This window comes from Triplophysa dalaica, chromosome 22, assembly GCF_015846415.1.
Source record: "Triplophysa dalaica isolate WHDGS20190420 chromosome 22, ASM1584641v1, whole genome shotgun sequence".
NCBI lineage: Eukaryota > Metazoa > Chordata > Actinopteri > Cypriniformes > Nemacheilidae > Triplophysa > Triplophysa dalaica.
In genome coordinates this window covers 762,035-783,247 of record NC_079563.1, presented here as the reverse complement: position 1 = coordinate 783,247, position 21,213 = coordinate 762,035, and the positions used below count along the sequence as shown (strand labels likewise).

The 21,213-nt window shown below is 37.9% G+C and overlaps 1 protein-coding gene across 1 annotated transcript in view; it reads left to right on the top strand.

Annotated features, from left to right (window-relative positions):
- The first annotated feature begins 367 nt into the window (after positions 1-367).
- Positions 368-21,213, top strand: part of plppr1 (phospholipid phosphatase related 1) — a 50,913-nt gene continuing 30,067 nt past the window's right edge. The window contains exons 1-2 of the mRNA XM_056737285.1: positions 368-555; positions 18,720-18,815. Coding sequence (XP_056593263.1) covers positions 18,756-18,815 — 60 coding nt within the window. The 5' untranslated portion in view covers positions 368-555; positions 18,720-18,755. The remainder of the gene's footprint in view (positions 556-18,719; positions 18,816-21,213) is intronic.

Genomic DNA, 21,213 nt, shown 5'->3' with positions numbered 1-21,213 from the left:
GACCAGTCAAAGCGTCACGGTATGCTCGTGCACATATTGGTTTGGGGAAAGCAGAGGGGGTTCCTGCTTGTTTGTTCCCCGACTGCATGTTTGAGCTCTGTGTCTGTAGAACGTTTCTAGGAACTAATCGTTCATTTGAGCCATTTAAAGTAGTTAATTTAAACGGAATAGTATGAATGATTTTTCCCACGCAATACCATTGCGAAATCAAGAATACTACTACTGCAAAGGAGTATTTATGAATATTAAATACGAAAAGATGTCCGCTGGGCGAGCGGACATCTAAAGAGACGCGTTACCTCTTTAATATTCATGAGCAATGCCTTCGCCATAGTTGGTTCTCTTCCTCGGCCCCGCCTCCCACTCGTCTCAGCATCTGTGTGTGTGTGAACTCCTTTAGCATTCACCATAGCCTCTAATCACTAATCTCCAATCAAACATCACACAGCGCCAACGAAACGCACCGAAAACGAAGAAAATGGAGTAACAGTTTTCCATTTCCGCCTTAAATTAACGCTGATGGATTAATACGGAATTGTAGGCATCATTTGCGCGGTAAGTTATTAGAGGAGGTCGGAGGGGGTGAAACGATGAAGCATGTGGTAGTTTGCAACCTGCCATTGTCTTGTGTGTCCGGTGATTGTGTGTATGCATTGAAAATTGTTAACTGTAACAATTCTGGGGGTGGGTATTACTTATGTTTTAAATACGCGTTTTACATACATGTAAAATACGACAGTAACACATAATAGTATACCATGAACGACCCAAGAGAGCTGGAGATATCTACATGTTGGAAACAAGTGTTCTCTTTCTACTACATTCTTTCTCCTGTGGACTGACACTTGTCCTCGTGTCATTTAGTATCAGTAATGCATTTGCATCTGAAATGCGTAAAACACTACTAGGGAAGTTTCATTGCGACAAATAAATCGAACCATACATTTTCACGCACGCAAAAAAAGCAGCACGCTATTTTATGATCGGATGCATCTATAATGATTATTTGGTCTAGGTGTCATTTGGTATTAAAAGTAATGCTGTGCAGAAAGATGGGTTCATATAAACCTTGTGATATAATTTATTGCGTTCAGTGAGATATATCTTTGATGAAAAAATAATTGCTATTGATTCATTTGATTACGAGCATTTGGAAATGTTATGTGTGCAAAGAAAAAGCACGCAACACTGTTTTATATTCTGAAGACATGAACTGATCACATGATAGGGAACCCTCAAGTCAGTGGGCTACACATTCCAAAGCTTGTTTAACGATGGTTCTTGTTGCTATGGTTCCCCAAATGATTGTTGTTTCTCAATTTAGGAAACTTTCCAATAATTTTATGTAAACAGGTTCCAGTTAGATTGTGTAGATTTTTTGCTTTTAATTGCTGAGAAGATATATATATATATATTTGTTATATAATGTGAGGTAAATTATGGGTTGGTAAAATGTTTTATCAACACTATGAGATTTTGAAGGAATGATAACCTTAAGCAAAAATATCACAGTTTCATGGTATGGTAGTATTGCGATAGCAGCTTTTAATTGTGCTATTTAAAATGTCTGGGTAAAAACCTGCTCTTTCCAATTGAACATTGTAAATATTAAGTACACTAGTAAACATGTACAGTATGTCAGGTTAAAACAGCGGTCTCCAAACTTTTTGAAAGCATGGCACCCCTATTAAGAAATCTGTTTACATGCACTACTAGTAATTAAACTTGCATGCATTGCATACATATAAAAATAAATTAAATGTGGATGAGCAAACAAAGCATAAACAAAATATAGCACAGAACCTGATGGATTCTTGCACTTTTCTTCTTTGATGAGACATAAAAATCAGCTCATACTTTGGAAACGGTATAACAGAACATTTTAGTGGTTTTAAAATCGTGACTTTTTCAAACGCGGTACACCTTGATACCGGTAATCGGCCTTGATACCGGTAATCTTAAACAAGTTGAAAGCCTACAGAGGTTCTCAGTGACATTTCTTCATGGACAGGGGAAAAGTCTTTGATAGATGAATGATAATATAGACCCCTTTTTTGTAAGTAAACATTGTGACGCGTTTTCGTGGCTGAGCATATGTGGAGGCTGAAAGATTCCCCTGGCCACTTTTTTTAATGCTAGCGAGCACGTTTTGATAGCTTTGTTTTTGACAATGACTGGAAAGAATCCGATTTTATTTAAATATGTAAGGTCAGTCACAGACCGGAATTGTGACTGTTGTTGAAAAAGTTAATTTTAACGGAAGGAATCAGATTGGCCGACCTGTATACGCACTTTCAATAGATGAACGAACTGTAAGGATTGCTTTACCTCCAGTTAAATGTTCTGACATCCACACATGCCCCATAGAGAAAGAAGCCAAGCGTGTATAGTGACGAACTGAGAGGGAATAATGTTACATCTTTAGATGTCTTTATGTAACACTGGCAAACGTTCGCAAATGCAGCTTGAACACACATCTGACTGACACATAAAATGAGCCTTCTGTCTGTTCATCTTGGAACATCTTGAGGGTGTGTAAATAAAGACGGGTGAACTAGGTTGGTTAGATAAGCTATTGGATGCTGTTGGGATCTTGCTCTGCGGTTCAGAACGCATGTGACCCGCGGATTTACTGTAAGTGTATTCATCACACGGTAAAAGTTTTAGCGTTTTTGCTCTCTCTCCAGTATTTCGACGAGTATACAATGTGAAAGTGCATTCTCATGTCTATCTGAACATAGACCATGTTGTTAGCTAGCTGTAAAGTTGAAGTAATGTTGTGTTGAGTCAAAGTGCAAATGACGTGATCCATGCGCAAGCGCTCACCACTTTAGCAATTTTGATGCGCCACTCACTCATAATTCAGTAATGATTTTGAGAAGATGAGAGAAAGTCAGTAAGGATACTTACTCCATGATCGCCACCTAATAACACCTCACATTTATAATATGATCTCTAGGGATCCATTTGTCAGCTGTACTTTGACTGTACGTTTGCATTAGGACTGCACGATCAATTGTGATTTTCGCTTAATATCGCCTAAATCGACCCTTCTAGTGCAATTATGATATTGCGATGATTTCGATTATGTGTTTATGCGCAGCTTGTTCGTTAAGAATGGCTCTTTGATCAGTAGATAGGGCAGTTCTGTCTAAAACCACTACGAGTTTAAGAAGCTTATAACGGGCATTTAAAAAAACAACACCCGTAAAACATCATTGTTTTAAATATAATTTATTATTATGAAAATACAGTGAAGGCTTGAAAAAAGAAAAAGAGTAAGATCCCCATGAGCATTTTCTGGAACTACATGTAGTATTGTACCTTTGCAGGCCTGCCGAGAGCGCCCTCTGGCTTTCGGATGTAGCAGCATTTAACCATACTTCACTAAAGCACTGCGCAAAAACAAAGTAAATCGCCTTATCGCATGCAGTTTATTAACGTTTTATCGTGCAGCCCTATATCATATTTATTTGTTATAAATATTGTTATTTTTTTTAATAGTGCATGCCTACAGTATGAAATAGCCTAGAAGATAAACAATAAATCAGGGCTGGGTGATATATATTGAGATTCACACCTGAGTTTTGTGATCCGTTGCAACACAAGTGAACTGTTCCTTTGGCATGACGTTGGGGACAGAAATACCCGTTTACCATCATTACCTTTAATATTCTGTTTCTTTTGAAGAAAAATATGTGAGTGGTTACTGATATGTGAATTATGGTATAAGTTACCATTTACTGTGGTTTAAGTAAAGTATCCTATATTTGATTCATTTGATCCATGTGTATTGTTGGATCCATAATGTCCATCTTAAAGGTTTATGTTAGTAAATGAGTCATGATGACGAATGACAATGTGTGCTGATATCCTGTGCTTTACTTGTGGAGAAATCTGTTTGGAATGTTTGTGCACATTAAGAATGTTTGCCGTTGGTTTATTTGAGGTTTTGTCTTGGCAGTGTTTGAACAACACAAGACAGATGCTGGATTGCTCAGATATGAAAGCATACTTTAATTGTAACTAGTATGAACTGTACAGGTCTGAAATCTGTCAGGTGTGAAGTCGGTCGTGACGTTGACCAGAAAGACAGGATTATTAATTATATTGTGATCCGTTTTTACTGAGGAGAAACTCTTTAAGTGCTTTGTGAAATTCTTAAAGGCATCTAATCTGAAATACCTCTGAATTTCAGCTGTAAAGTAATAACAGTAAAATCTTGACAAAGGAAACTAAAATTTTCTTCTCCAAAACAGGGTACTACTGACTCTCCCATGTGCCAGTAATGGATTTTCTTTGAATGTTAATTCCTGGTGAATTGGAAAGAGGCCACTGTATGTGTGCACATCTCTTGAAGTGTTTGAAGCTAGAATTATCCATGCATGGCGCTTTGGATTTATGTATTAATTTCTGACAAGACATTTAAACGGAATTCTGCTTGACTGCACTTTGTCACACTTGATTTATATGAGAGAGGGGTTATATTGTAAATTGTTAACTTGCATTAAAAACTAAAACAAAAAAAATAGTTGTTCAAAACCGCCGCCATGATTCTAGCGTGTTTATCCTCAATGGGAGATGATGAGGGTTCAACTTAATGCAGCGCTGGAAAAAATTCCAGCGTATGACATGAAAGTAGTACCGCAAGAGAGATTCAAAAGCACATTTTACTTTTATGTCATACACAAGCCTGTCTGCAGAGTGTCACAGAAAGGTGAACAAACTATCTGTGTCGAGTTGCTTGTATTTATCAAGCAGTAAAAATCCAATTCCATATACCCAAGCAAGGTGTCTGTTCATGAGCGTCCGATGCCAGGATTGGTGTACATTTTGTGCAGCACCACTTCTTAAGCGATGAGTGAAATGAGAATTTTAGAATGATACATCCATAAATAAGAACGCAGCAGTCATGTCATTCAACAACCACGCATTCCATGCATCATACTTTATTAAGTGATTGTCATTTCGACGTCATTGCATATGCGCCCAATTTCCAGTTTCAGTTGTCAATCCGATCACATGTTTCATCTCTCGTCAAGCAGATTAGAAAGGTATAAATCACCCTTCACAATCCGAATGGAATTAGGATCGGATTAGCCATTTTATTCCGATTGAGGTGTTTATGTGGAGCATTTTAATTCGATATTGGACCTTTAAACCTATTACAATCGGATTATAATGGTCCATGTAAATGCAGCTACTTAGGGAGCTGATGAGTCATCAGTACACTGAAGAACAGTGAGCTTGATTAAGGTGATATAGGTATGTATCCATTTAATTAAACAGTGCTTATTTAATAATAGTAACAGCATCAATAGATTTGTGGTGGTGTTTTTGTCATTTCAAAGCGTCTTCTTTATAGACCACGTGGGCTGCACAGACTCGTTTTGTCTATATTCCTCGCGGGCTGTGCAGACTCGTGTCTTCTTTATACCATGCAGGCTGTCTTTATTCCACGCAGGCTGCGCAGACTTGCGTTTTATTTATACCACCCGGGTTCTTAGCCTTGTTGATATTTGTTTACAACGCTAATTGCAGCCTGAAAAAAAGATTATCACAATTAGGCATGGGCCGATTACCGGTTTCAAGGTATACCGAGGTTAAAAAAATCTGTGGTGTCAAAACAGACAGACGCTCCGAGCTGCAGAAAAAGATGGTGACGCTGACGTTTAAAAAATCGCTTGGAACGTTTATTCCATAGGATTATAATGTTAAACAGACGCCAGCAGCTTTGTCAAGTCAAGTTAGAATAAATACTATTTGGCTTGTACCAAGTCAAATTACATGGCTAATCAACAAGCCCAACATGAACTAGTTTGACCTAGGTGAACATGCCTACGTTCCTGCATTATAACTTGGACTGAAAAATGTGTAGAAAGAAAACATGTCTCCAAAAACTAATTTTCAAAAAATCGAGTTGGGCGTATGATGTAGTATTTCTTTGCTCGATACACTACCCAAGCGATTGTACAGGAAAGTTTTTTCCAACATATAAAACTGTTTTGTAACTTTTTTAGTCACTTATTGGACAATTCTCCCGGAAAAGAACACAGCCCGACCACACGGCAGCAATGAGAGCAGGAGTAGAGGCGTGCGCAGATGTCACTTTCACTTGTAAGCAGGAGAGAGACAGAGAGTTGTGAAGTTGTGAAGATGTCACTATCTGCGTTTTTCGGTATTTACTTCGATAGTGAAATGCGGTTGCCATTCTCGTTAATTATTAACTGACCAAAATTGCGATTTGCGATTTAAAATGCGATTGACTATTTAAAAAAAGAGCTAGGTTTGTTGTGTTGGTTTTAACAGAATTTTTCAAAGAAAGACAAAGCATAATCACAAACTATTGTAACATTATGCCACTGTTTATTTAAAACCACACAAACACTGTGGCCATTTTTTTTTAAATAAAGTTGTCATGCAAAACTGTCATGACAAATTAAGAGAATAACAACAGGACCTTAAATAGTTAAATCAACGCTGAAGCTATGTTTTCTCCCGTATGGTCAATGGGAAAGTACGACGTTTGTAAACAACGCCTCTTTAATTCAAAATCCTCACATATGAAAAGGACAGTGAGACTTTGATAGAGTTCAGTCGTCCTGCTGGACCACATGTCGGTTGTAGTCGCGTAATATTCCACTTCTTTTAGCTCAGCTTCAACCTTCTTTCGATTCCTTTTCGATAGCTTGAGTAAAAAACATACGGGAGGGAATGGGATATCTTTTATCGAGCATTAGGATGAGATTCCTAAAACCATCTTTTGTGACCGAATTAATCATCACCATATCTTTAGTAAGGTACCTTATGGCGTCTGTTATTTGTTCTTACCTTCATGAAGATTTGTCGTAGGGTGTGCTACTTTCAAACACGTGAGCAATTGAAGTTTGCTTTGATGTCAGTTGTGGTGGTTGTTGCGACGAAGTGGGTTCATCTGTGGACTTTTTGGCCATGCATTCATCATAGAATAGTCTGTGCGAGGTACGCGAATACAACACTAGATCTCATTATAAACAAAAATTCAATACCCACTGGATGCAGCCCGAAGAGACGCAACAAACGCCTTGTTCTGTTTCTTTTTGTTTTGCCATGTTGCATTGCGCCGCTTGCGTGTGTGTAAGATGATAACAAATCAAACTTGTAGTAGATTTGTATGTTTTGTATGAAGCTTGGTCCTTCAAATTTTGCACTTAACTGTATTTTTCGTCAAGATTATCAAAGTGAAACCAGTTGCATTTCGCTTTCAAGATGCTCTTATCTGTGCTCTGAACTTGGACCGCAAACTCTCGTAACGCAACTAATCAAATATCTGGGTACCACCCGAAATGCCAGCATAACCAATCCGAAAGAAAGAAAATAATTGTATTTAAAAAATTGATATATAGTCTCAAACTATCATCGTTTTTCATCATTGATCGCTGCTGTTGCGTCCGAGTACTCAGGTGCTTGTGCCCATCTCTATCTACGCTACGGTCTCACACATTTTTAGGCATTTGATCGACAATTACAGAGATCATCGATTAAGCTATTTAAAGCAATCAACGAACGAAAACAATCGGCGATCGATCAATTGGAGCACTCTTAAACAACACAAACAAATGTTACAGCCCATGCTGTGTTTCTGGACGGAACTTCCAGTACACATCCACAAACAATAGAAGTACTGTAGATTATTTCTGATAACAAGCAAAACAGAAGAACTTGGTTTAACTTGCCTCTTTAATATTTTGAATTTTGACTGCTATACCAAGCTCTACCGCTAGATTTCAATGTCCCATCCGTTTTCTTTAAGTGCGACAAAGTTACACAACCAATTCAACAAGTTGTTTATTTAATCAATTAACATGGATCAAAATAACATTATAAATTAGATTTTAAATAAGTTATATTATTAGCCACTAGCCAGACCGGTAAACAAAGACAGACTGGTTAAACTTAAGTTAAGAAAGATTTTTTTTGTAGTAATATATACACTCACCAAAAGGATTATTAGGAACACATGTTCAATTTCTCATTAATGCAATTATGGTGTTGGTGTAATGGTGTGGGGGATGTTTTCTTGGCACACTTTAGGCCCCTTAGTGGAAATTGGGCATCGTTTAAATGCCACGGCCTACCTGAGCATTGTTTCTGACCATGTCCATCCCTTTATGACCACCATGTACCCATCCTCCGATGGCTACTTCCATCAGAATAATGCACCATGTCACAAAGCTCAAATCATTTCAAATTGGTTTCTTGAACATGACAATGAGTTCACTGTACTAAAATGGCCCCCACAGTCACCAGATCTCGACCCAAAAGAGCATCTTTGGGATGTGGTGGAACGGGAGGTACGTGCATCCCACAAATCTCCATCAACTGCAAGATGCTATCCTATCAATATAGGCCAACATTTCTAAAGAATCCTTTCAGCATATTGTTGAATCAATGCCACTGTGGCGAGGCGCCGACCGAGGATCAGCGTCGCCCTGGAAACGGCCCGGCAGCTAACGCTGATTGCGTCCAGCTGACGCTGATTAGCTGCCGGGCATAAAAGAAGCGTGCTCACACCACTAAGGGTCCTTGGTTAGTCGCACCCACCGCTGTCCTCGTTTGACCCCCAGCGCGAGAGAGTGAGAGGACAGCGAGGGAGACACGAGCGTGAACGACCTAACTGCACGAGCGCGGACTTTATGTTACGAGCACCCTGGGTGAAACCTTTTATTTTGTTTATTGTGGATTTGTGCAATAAATGCCCCAATGGGGTTGTTGTTATCACCCCTCCTGTCTGTGTCGTGTCTCTCACCCCGTTACACTGGTGGAGAATGCAGGCAAAGAGAGACCGACTCGGCAGGCGTTCGTGTGGTACGTGTTTCCTGGGTCCATCGAGGGACGGACACGCTCTCCTCATCAGCGTCCAACCCGGAGGAAACCGAGGACGACGAAGAGAGAGTGACAAAGGTATCGATGGCGCCAAGCGGAGGGACAATCCCAGCCAGCAGAAGATGCTGTGGAGCCGACCGAGAGCGCGGTCCAGGTACCAGATAGTGCCGCCCAGCTGCCCGACAGAGCTACCCAGCCGCCAGAGACCGCTACTCAGCCGCCCGACCGAGCTACTCAGCCGACAGGAGATGCGGCCCAGCCGTCATGGAGCGCTGCACAGGTGGGAGTCCCGTTCGGATGCCAGCCGGCAAAGTGTACCAGGAGTGTGCCAGCCGGCGATCCAGTTCCGTCCTCCAGCCGGCCTTTCCAGTCCGTCTTCCAGTCGGTATGGGTCGGACTATAAGGCGATATTTTCCCTCCCACCCCTACTATCGTCCCGAGGTTCCTGTAGGAGCTGCCCGGTTACCAGGTCGACGCTTGGGGGGGGAAATGTGGCGAGGCGCCGACCGAGGATCAGCGTCGCCCTGGAAACGGCCCGGCAGCTAACGCTGATTGCGTCCAGCTGACGCTGATTAGCTGCCGGGCATAAAAGAAGCGTGCTCACACCACTAAGGGTCCTTGGTTAGTCGCACCCACCGCTGTCCTCGTTTGACCCCCAGCGCGAGAGAGTGAGAGGACAGCGAGGGAGACACGAGCGTGAACGACCTAACTGCACGAGCGCGGACTTTATGTTACGAGCACCCTGGGTGAAACCTTTTATTTTGTTTATTGTGGATTTGTGCAATAAATGCCCCAATGGGGTTGTTGTTATCACCCCTCCTGTCTGTGTCGTGTCTCTCACCCCGTTACAGCCACGTAGAATTAAGGCAGTTCTGAAGGCGAAAGGGGGTTAAACACAGTATTAGTATGGTGTTCCTAATAATCCTTTAGGTGAGTGTATATCTTTATAATGTGAACGCCCCTTGAGGACTTCCCTCTTGGTTCTCTTCATTTGGTAATTTGTTTATTAAAAAAACATAAATATATAATAGTGGCAATTTTTTATGTAATTTTCAGGTGGGCTGGGTTTTAAAAAATAAAAAATGATTTTTTTTATTTTGGACCAAAGCTTTAAGCTAAATATCTCTCTGTGTATGAGTTGGTCCTTCCGTAATAGGTCTTGTGAATCCAATCCCAGTCCATTAGTGGCTTCTGACTGGTATCACATTACCCTGATGGGAGTAAGAGAGACATTCTGCTTGAGATATGTGACAGGGTTCCCCCAGATGAGTGCTTGGATCCCAGGATTAGATAAAAAAAGAAGGAAAATGTTGCCCTGGCAGGGATGGACACCCCAGAGGGAGTTATCTTCCCAAAACTCACTATACATCTGGTAGATAGCCCAAACTCAGTTTCTTAAGGAGTGCTTTACACACACACACATTCATGCAGGTCTTACAAACAGGAGTTATTTGCCAGGTAGTATTTGGCTATAATTATTTATATGTCATCTGGATTTTGTTCTCCACGAAGGATATAATATGCATCTTTTCTTTTTATCTAATTTTGAAATTTAAAATAACAGAGCATGTTTTAAAATGAGTAATAATTGCTGAAACAAGCATTTTTTTATCCTTGAGCTCTCTCACAGACTCATTTGAACATACCCTAATAGAGTATTACACTTTGGCATTTAACTCATTTAAATAAATACTCAATACTCACTCCCTCTGAACAATGAATTTTATTAGAAACTCTTGCTGATGTCATGACACTGAAACAGATGGGTTGTGTCAGTTAGAGTTGTGTTTACATAAAAAAGCACAGATAGATGTTTTTTTTGTGTTCATTTTACTGCTTACTTTCATTTTGTATCATTTCACGAAATGTGCAAGAGTAAGTGGGCCAAGGATATGGTGATGGTGTAGAAGTAAAGATGTCTGGATGTTGCTCAGTGGCTAAGTAATTATAGTTTGCGATATACAAGCGCTTGAAAGTCTGTCAAAGTCAAAACAAATGCTTCCGTGTGTATATGTGTAATGCTCATTAGACAGTGCGATGCAATGATGATTTCACACGCTTCCGGGTTTGGTGAGCTTGGAAACACAATGGCCAATCAAAGGTCTTCATAATCTGTTCAACAGCGCTCAAAATGATACCGGGAAATGCAAGTATCATCACATGTAGTACCGACTGGTACCGAAGTTTGGTATCGTGAGAACACTGGATCCTAGTTAGGAAAAAAGTAATCCCTAAAGCATCTTCTTAACCCTTAAAGAAGTTCTTATGATTCAAAATTGTTAGGAGACTTTTAAGATGCATTTACTAAATTAATAATCAACAACTAGTTCTGCACAATAAATTGTTAACTAACTGCATGCGATAAGGCGATTTACTACAATTGTTTTTGTCTTTTCTTCAGAAATATGATTAAATGCTGCTGCATCTGAAAGCCAGAGAGAGCTCTCGCACAGTAACTTCAAATAAGCACTGCAGAAAAAGTACCCCACGTAGGTCCAGGAAATGCTTATGGGGATATGGAATGTATGCAGGTGTCGCCACTTTCCCACGTGAACACGCCGGAATTAGCCTGCTTGAGTGGTAAAACACAAAATGAATGGTTACAGTATCAGGAAATTAAATTTCACGCAAAATTTGACCGTCTAAGAACACCGGATTCCTTTGTAAGTCATAAATTAATCCTAAGGATCACCGTCAAATCCAGCTGCTTGTAGTTTAATTGCGTCTTTTAGACCCGGTCTTTTGTCCCTCCTATTGAATGCAGCCATTTTGCCTTAGTCTTACCACTCAAGGGAACGTTTCCCGGCGTGTTCACGTGGGAAAGTGACGTCAATGCATACCCTCTATTTCTATCACAGTTTTTCAAGCCTTATCAGGTATTTTCATAATCATAAAATACATTTATTATGATGATGTTTGACAGGTTTTGTAATCGTTGCGATATCTTAGTCGTAATCAACGGATCGATATCTATGATATTTAGTGAGAATCAGGATTAATCGTGCAGCCCTAGACACAACACATTATATCATATATTATTGGAGACAAGCTAACATCTACGAAACAGAGCTATTATTTCCTTATTGGCCAACCAATCAATCACAGTCTTCAAAAGACTGTCATACATTGCAACAGAGTCAGCCTCCTCTCTAAGATAAACGTTTTTCTCTTTTACTTGCTCAGAGTTGCTCTTAGATTTGGTCCTGAATCATTTTTAAGTTAAGACTCCTACATAGAAGTTTTAAGCTAAATCAGGAGCTTTCTTAGAGGATTCTTAGAAGCTTTAAAAATACAAGCCCTGAATGTTTGTCGTTTATGATGTTGTATTTTGTAACTGAATTTACCGAACATCAAAATCCCTTTTTCTGTAGGTCTATATAATGAGCTTTAAGAAATTTATGAACCTCATTAAACAAGTTTAATATGAAATTTCCTCTGTGGCTCATGGGAGATTTCTATCAGGGATTTGGAACATTTTTTTCCTTGTTTATTTTTCAGTGTTCTATGATCAGTTTATTGCCTACAGTTTATTTCAAAGCAAATTTAGAGAAGATTAAAACAGCTGATTGCATATTTTTCCACACTGTGGATAGCATTCAATGGTATGTGTAGATGAGTACATGTACTGTTCAAAGGTTGCTGGTTCGATCCCAGCCTCCACCACCAGTGTGTCCTTGAGCAAGACACTTTAGTCCATGTTGCTCCAGGGGGATTGTCCCTGTAATAAGTGTACTGTAAGTCGCTTTGGATAAAAGCGTCTGCCAAATGACTAAATTAATTAAAAATAAATAAATAAATAAATTAATTAATTAATTAATTACTGTTGTTTCTTTCATCGGTAGGAGCAATTGCTACATTACTGATGTTTATTTCTTAAATTGTTCGCAGATTGAAGTTGTAGTTGCCATCTGGGCAAAGCAATTTGTGGTTGTCTGATACCTTCAGGAAAGAGTTCCGGTGCGGTGTGAAAATTGTTTACAATTTATCAAAGTGTTTTGAGTGAGACATGCTGCGAGTAAATAAGGCTAACAGGAAAGAATGGGATAGAAACAATGTTGAAAGATCTCTCCTGCCGGGCAGCGTCTGCCTCATATGAAGTAGTAAGCAAGTGGCAAGTAAGGACTTTGCGTGGAACCCACAGAAATGTCAGTTTGCTAGAGGTAATGGAATCATGAAAGAAGTTTAGCATTGCTGCACTTCAGGGAGTAATAACACTAGAGAAGCTAAAGAAATGACTAGAACCTGTTGAGATTGCCGAAAATAAAAAACTGAGGGAAACATTACCACTGCAAGGCAAATGCATACTAAATTCCATTTACACTACTTTTTTTGCATTTGTAAAACACTTTTAACCAAAGCTCATTCAACGTTAACATTATAAATGCATTAAAACACCAGTTGCTAAAAAGTTCCTGAAAAAATGTCTTTGAAAAGAAGTGAAGTGAAGTTAGTTCTATGAGAAGGCTATTAGTTTCCAAATTGTATTTGATACTATACCTAATGTACTGATGTTTAGACATTTTAAAATGTGGATTTTGAGTCTACTCAACTCAATAATGCTTTTTAAAATTTTCAATGTTACAAAGCATCTGTACATGAGACATATTGACTATAAGCAAATCAATTAAAGTGATATACCTGTAAAAACAAGGAAAAGGTGAAAACACAGAAGACAGACATACCCACAAACAGACTATTTCAAGGTTTAGTCGCTAGGTAGGAAAAAGATCTACACCTGCACTTGATTTTGGATTCTAGGTATTACCAACTGACAGGATGCCTGAGAGCAAAATTCAAGTGAAGGACTGTAATACAATAGAAGTTCACTCAAATGCTGCGGAGCTTAACCATGTAGGGCATTATAGGTAAACATTTTAAGCAATATCTTAAAATGAATGTGATGCTTTATAGGTAAACAGTGCAACGTTGACAGAACCGGGCTAAAATACTCATACTTTTTGTACGAGTAAGAACTCGAGGCGCCGCGTTTTGGACCGGTTGTAGTTTTTGTAATAAGCCTGCAGGGCAACCACCTAACAGTGCATTACAGTAATCTAGTACATAGCTATTTTTACCGTTCATAACAATTTTGAGGGCATTTACATGTATTAATTTGACTTCAACTTTGAGGAAGGTGATTTTTTTATAACTCACCTGTTTAACTTAAATTAAGCCTAAAAATTAGGTGCGTGGCCAGTTGAGGGACAAGTGGTTTCAGCAATCAGGCGCCTCAGCTCCGACCAAGTCCCACCTCTATGCCCATTTTCGATTATCCGGGAGTGACGTGCTGCTAAAATGGCTGCGTGGCTCAAACTAACACTGCTTTTAGATCAAGCAACATTTTATACTGATTCCAGAACGGTGCTTCACTGACAAACTAAGCATCAGTAAATTAAAAGATACCTTGCATTATCGCAGCCAGCTCGGTTTCCAGCAGGATTTAGTGGTAACCATTAATCGTGCACATGTCAAGAAGGAACACACTGAAGTTTTCAGCGCTTTCAGAGTTTATAAAACAGACTTAAGTAACAGGATTTAAGTTATTTATGTCTCAACATCTATTATTAAAATACTACCTGTATGTTGTTTTTGCATGCTATCGGTTCAGTATTGGTATCTAAATACTTTTCTTAAGTTTTGTATCAAAGAAAGACATTTTGTATCATGATAACACTATTGTATACTGTATGACTCTAGCTCTCAGCTACATTAGACAAGCAATAGGAAATTGTTGAAGTCAATAACGTTAACAATAATGTTGTATTTTTTAATATTTGTTTAAGCTCCAACTAACAGTAAGCAATACGTATAGATAATTTGTATAACGATTAAAGATGCTGGGTGTTATATGTAAAAGGATCTATTGTCAGAAATGCAATATAATAAACTTAACTATGTCTTCAGAGGTGTATAAAGTCCTCACATAATGAAGCTTTAGGTTTTTATTACCTTAGAATGAGCTATTTCCATCTACATACAACTTGGGTCCTCTTACAAAGGAATTCTGCATGTTCTGTCTACCTAGCCCTAAACCAAGGGTCGCCAACTTGCAGACTCCGGACCGTAAGATGCGTCCGTCCGGACCGCAAATCTTTTTGACATAATGAAGTAAAAAAACTGCAAAAGTTATTTTCTAATCCAATCAAATTTATACCAGACACATCAAGTGCCGGTCAGTAGCAGTTTGGGTCTTACAGTGCAATGGACAGTTATGCGCATTGTTGCTACGTTCATACGTGCAGTGAAGAGAGCCGAGAGCGGTGCACCGATTAATACAATTAAAACCAGATTTAATATTTTGATTCAACGAGATCTATCCCTGAATAGTCTTACTATCTAAGGCAGAAGGGAAACCAAGATCTGTTTATGTATCTTTAACTTTTGATATGCCATAAGATATACAAAGAATTGGACCAAACTTTGTTTAATTTTTTGAATAGGGAAATAGACCACATTATCTAAGAAAGGATATTTTATGTAAACCAAAAAGCGAAGGTGGATTATCTGTAAGTAGTTCTGAAACCTTAAAAAATGCTTTAAAAGTTAATTTGTTTAGTTAAATTAATGAAATATTCAGATAGCATGTCTTCACATTTCCAAAATTTGTTTTTGATTTGATGGGTTGCATAGATCTTTTATTGTGATGTGATTTTAAAATTGAAAAACTACCTACAAAATTTGACTCATTCCACAAACAAGTTTAATTGGCTTGGATTCTTGTTTAAACATAATTTCTCCCCAAATAAATATATGTAAATAAAATTACATAAAAAATGCATAAAAATGTATTCAGTATAAAAAATATCTATCTTTTACAAAAGTTGTTATGAAAAGGATATTGTGCTAATTTAAGTGGTAATTTATCAATTTATAGAGAATTATTGGTCACATTTGGGTTCCCAGTTACACCAAAATAGAATGCAATTTTATTTAATGCCATTCCTCAACAATTAATACATTTTGTAAGAGCTTGTGAAAGTGTTACTTCTGAGGCAATTTGTGTTAAAGACAGCATGTTTATAGGAGAGATCGATATTTATAAACACAGTTGTTCTAATAAACATATAATGAATGTTATATTAGGAGAAACAACTATTTATAAGAGCTTATTCTGGTCCAATATGTTAAGAATTATGAACTGGAATACAGTTTGGTGTATTAGTGATAAATATTGTTTAAATAATAAGGTAAAAGAGGTTACATTTAAAATTTTACATGGTATATATCCAGCTAAAAGTGTGTTAGAGATATTTCAGATAGATATTGATTATTCCTGTGTTTTCTGTTCAATAGAGAGAGAATCTATAGTCCATATGTTTCTTTTAATAGTATATAGAATAATATTTTTAGGGTGGATATTATGGAAAACTTTATCGAAAGAAAAAGCGAAGGTGTAAGTTAAATGTTTTTGATATTTGTATCAAGTGAAAAAATAATGACTTCAATAATTTTGTACAACTATTAATCATTTTGGGAAAAATTCATATACATTTACATTTAGTCATTTAGCAGACACTTTTAACCAAAGCGATTTACATACATCTTATACATACATACATACATAAGAAAAAATCCAAAGGAGCCAAGCCAAATTTAAGGACTACTGCACCAGTTTGCAAAGCATTGTTAATAAAAACGCAACAAAGTCTTTTAATATTCTTCATGAATATGGGATATATGAATAATGGACATTGGACTCTGGCTTTTTGTTCTGGGATGTACATGTTAATATGTATTAAAATTAATATTTTTTATTAAATGCATTCTGCAAAATGTACATCTTGTTGTATATTGTCTTATTCAACTTAATAAAAAAATAACAATAAGAGCTGCCCACAGACAGGTGTAACTGTCAGTGATTGAAAATGGTTAAAAATGTTGATGCTGAAAAACACGTTTTTCGAGATGAATGGGATGGCAGATACGCATTTATTCTTCCTGCATCGATGTGTACGAGTCTGGAGTGTCTCATTTGCTCGGAGTCTGTTCCGGTTGTCAAATGTGGATACCTCAAACGCCATTATATGAAACTAGACATAGACACTTTGAAGAAATTAGCATGAAGCAATCCGAGGTAAGGGGACAGAAAATAAATTAGCTCAAAGCCCAGGATGAGCGATCTAGACGGGTCCTCCCTCACTTAACGCCCAACAATGAGCATATGAATGTACATTAAGAATTCAGTGGATATTAGGAAAACATAAGTAACCCTTTACTGATGGGTAAATAGTAAAAAAGTGCACTTTCAGATGCAGCCACAAATAGAGCTGAAATGTAATCAGAGGACGTTTGGTCACAATTTGATGCTGCTATTAATCTCAGTTCAGCAGAAAAGTACATTTTGGTATCTTTTAAAGTTGGTAATGTTGAAATGAATGTATGTTCGGTGCAGGTTTAGAGATGAAGGCATTTTGCACAAAGCATTTGTTTCCTTCATTATATTGTTGTCAGACATTGTTACAGGTTGATCTTTAATAATTTATAACAAAGCCACTTAAAAAGCATTACAGAACAGCATTAAAATATATATTTTGTCAAAGATTACTTATGTCATCTTATAGATATGAAAAGATATGCCTATGCAAAGGAGAACATAATATATATTGCAGATTTCTTTGGTCTCCCAAAAACCACCGATTCATGTTTTTAGGTATTTAATTTTCCGCACCTAGGCTGGTAAGGAGGGTTCATTAACTTTATTTTAAGTTGAAGACCCCAGCCCTAAACGGAAGAACTACTGTACATAGCACATTTCTTAAATATTATCTCCTTCGAAAAAGAAGCAGAAACGTGACACCTTGGTCCTGCAAGCCACCGTTGTGAAAGGGAGGGGTGGCCGGTGGACTGAGCCGTTGGTTGCAATTCACAACATTACCGCTAGATGCCGCTAAAATCTCCACATTGCTCCTTAAAGATTATATGTTGGAAACATACAGTATATTTTAAATAGGATAAACTACTTGCATACTGTATTGTACTTGTTGTAATCCAATGTATTTCCATATGCATTTTTTTCGCCTAGAAATTACCATTTTGTTTTTCACTCACCAATATGTTGTTCAAATCCTCTATGGTGTTATGCATTTTTCAGAAACAGGTAGCTAAAGATGTTTTTTTTGTCCTTTTTGCAGTACATTGTGCTTAAATGTTACGATGTGCATCGTAGAGAGATGGGGATATTTAACGATGTGATATTTTATTCTATTCGTTGAGCGGTCAAGACGTTACCTACTCTGAGCCAGCGCGTCACGTGTGCTTATCTCACATATGCGGTAGAGAGACCACAAGCGCAACCGCTTTCGAGTCACCCCTAAACTCATTTACACTATTATTTTGTTAGTATAGACAGTTATTCTAACCTTACTTCTTGACTGACTCTCAAATGATTTGTTCTGCAATTCATCTGTCTAATCCCCTCCTTTCCGCCAGGCTACTCTGATGTGATTGGTCAGGGACATGAGGGTCACGAGCAACAGAGTTTGTGGGAGAAAAGTGAAGTTTTCGCGTGCAGTCCTAGCAAACGTAGGCGGGGACTATATGTAGTGACGTACATCCATCGCGGTTTGTGAATCAGATAAGGGACCAATAACTTGCCAATAAGCCAATAACTTTGATTTACAACTTGGCAGACTGCTTACTTTCAAACACCGCAACATTACACACTGCATGAAATATCAATTTCATGATCTCATGTTATGTACTCTTTAATGGATAAAACAGAATGTAAATAAAAATTACGTTGTATTAGTAATGCACCTTGGCTAAAAGTATCTAGCTGATATCACCTAGGCTGCATAGGATAGAATTATTTTTTAAATGCACTATTAATTGTATTATTATTTGTTTCCCTATAGATTGGCAACTGTGGACCATTGACTAAACTGATCAAAATGGCTTCAGATAATACGCAACGTAGTTACTCCATCATACCCTGCTTCATCTTTGTAGAGGTAAGATTTGATGTTTTAATTTACAAAATATGGTGGTTGAGCTGAATCTTTTAAGCTACTGCTGTATTTCATTCTCTGGTTATTAAGATTTTGCCTTTATGGCATAAAAATGTCATTGGTTTCATTTTTTGGAACAGTGTTTATAACAAGGGTTTAATTAAAACTTCTTTCAAATCCTGTTTAATCACAACAGTACAAAACTGTGTGTAGACACTTCAAAGCATTTACGTTGTAAACCCTTGTGAATCTGGCAACATGAGACTAGACTAGCCTACCAACACATTTTGACTGCCATGCTGTTGCTAAGGGGTTGCTAGGGCTTCACCGTGGAGTTGTTAGGGTGTTCTGGGTGGTAAATATGTACTTGTATATTAGCTGTGTATAAAAAGTAACTTAACATTTTTGTCACGCTTGGTCCCTATGTCTCAGGTCCCTTCTTGAGAAAGTCTACAGGATTTTTTTACCTCTTTACCTTTGTTTCATTATCAGGCAGGTGAAATTATAAAATAAATATGTCTGATTATTCAGCAAAAGATTATAGCACTCTTTTCATCAAGCCACATACTAGTAGTAAGTACTACTAGTAAAGTAAATTTGATAGTTCACTCAAAAATGAAAATTCTGTCATCATTTAATCACCACTTTGTCCTTGTATACCTGTATGACTTTATTCATTCCGCAGAACACAAAGGAATACATTTTGAAAAGTGTTGTTAAAGGAGTCATATGACATGATTAAAAACATTATTAACTCGTGTTTTTGGTGCAATACAATGTGTTTATACGTTTTAAGGTAAAAAAAAAATACGGTTAAAATACCATACATCATTGTAGCTCCTCTAGCCTCAACTCTCTAAAACACATTTTTACACATTTTTACAAAACTCGTCGCTCTGGAATGCGCAGTGTGCTCAGATTGACCAGTGGAGCAGTATGTTGTGATTGGCTGAATACCTCAATAGTTTTGTTGAAATGTAAGTTTCATTTTCTCTTTCAACAACTTCTGATTGCATTTCTAGCGAGAAATTGATATTGCAGTTTTTAAATATGTTATAAGTTATTGCAAGGACGCTCTCTGTTTGTAATTCAAATAGACTTCCGTTACACTGCCTATTTGTTTCTCTGGGCTGCCTTTTTGCACAGATGCTGACGACGAGGTCATGACGTTTGGCTACTGTTTGTAACCAAACGATGCCAGCGTTTTTTTTTTCTTCTAAAAAAGCGCCTTGGTCAACTTTTTCTTTTCAAAAAGAAGTTAAGAGTGAACATGGGCTTACAGAGGCATGTTTTTATGTTGTCGTATGGATTTCTGCTGTGATATGGTGGCTGCACCAGCACGGCTTCGATAACTGAAACTACACCTTTAGCTTCACGTGTAGGCGTGATGAGGTGAAGTGAAAGTGACCTATTTGTCAGTAATGTTAACCCATATCCGAAATGTGACCTCTACCTTTAACCCATCCAGTTAGATGTGACACCAACATCACATCCGGAGCAGTGGGTAGCCATCACTGCAGCACCTGGCGAGCAAACGGGGTTAGGTGCCTTGCTTGAGGGCACGTCAGTCTCTGCTGGCCCTGAGAATTGAATCGGTGACCTCTGGTTACGAGTATGACTCTCTAACCACTAGGCCACAACTGCTCCACACTATTGCAAACATTACCACATTCTGACGTAGAGATGTGGGGGCATGATTGATCGAGGCGTTTTTTTTTATTTTATTTTTCAGTTTTCAGACTTTGGATGTCTTATACATGCACAAACAGTTATATAACACACTTAACAAGACTTATATGTATGTTTACATGCTCATGCACTATAAATAATCTTACACTGTTCCCCAGCCAGCTGCTTGTCTTATGATGTTTCTCTTTGTACATGTATAGTATTTATGTGAAACATTTGTATAGTTTTAATCTTTTAGTCTATAGGTTAACAATTATATATAGTTTATTCATAGTCAATCTGTCAGTAGGTTAGATGTGTATAGATTTTTTGATAGTATTTTACTTAAATGTTGTACCATGGTCTTGTGAGGCATGACATTTCGTTCCACGTTATGTCCCCACATGTAGCGGAATGACAGTAAAGTTCAACTTGACTTGAATCAAAAGCAAAACATAAAATTCCGTCATATGGCTTCCTTAACTGGACCCCATTCTCTTGCATTGGTTTTGTGTCCATACAATAGAGGTGAATGGGGTCCAGTGCTGTTCGGTTACCAACTTTCTTTAAAATATCGTCTTGTGTGTTCTGCAGAAGAAAGGAAGTCTTAAAGGTTTGAAATGACAAGGGGGTGAGTAAGTGATGAGAGAATTTTCCTTTTTTTCTGGTAAACTATGACTTGATATGCTTTAATTCTCTGCGGTTATGGGTTCGTTCAGATCATTATGATGCA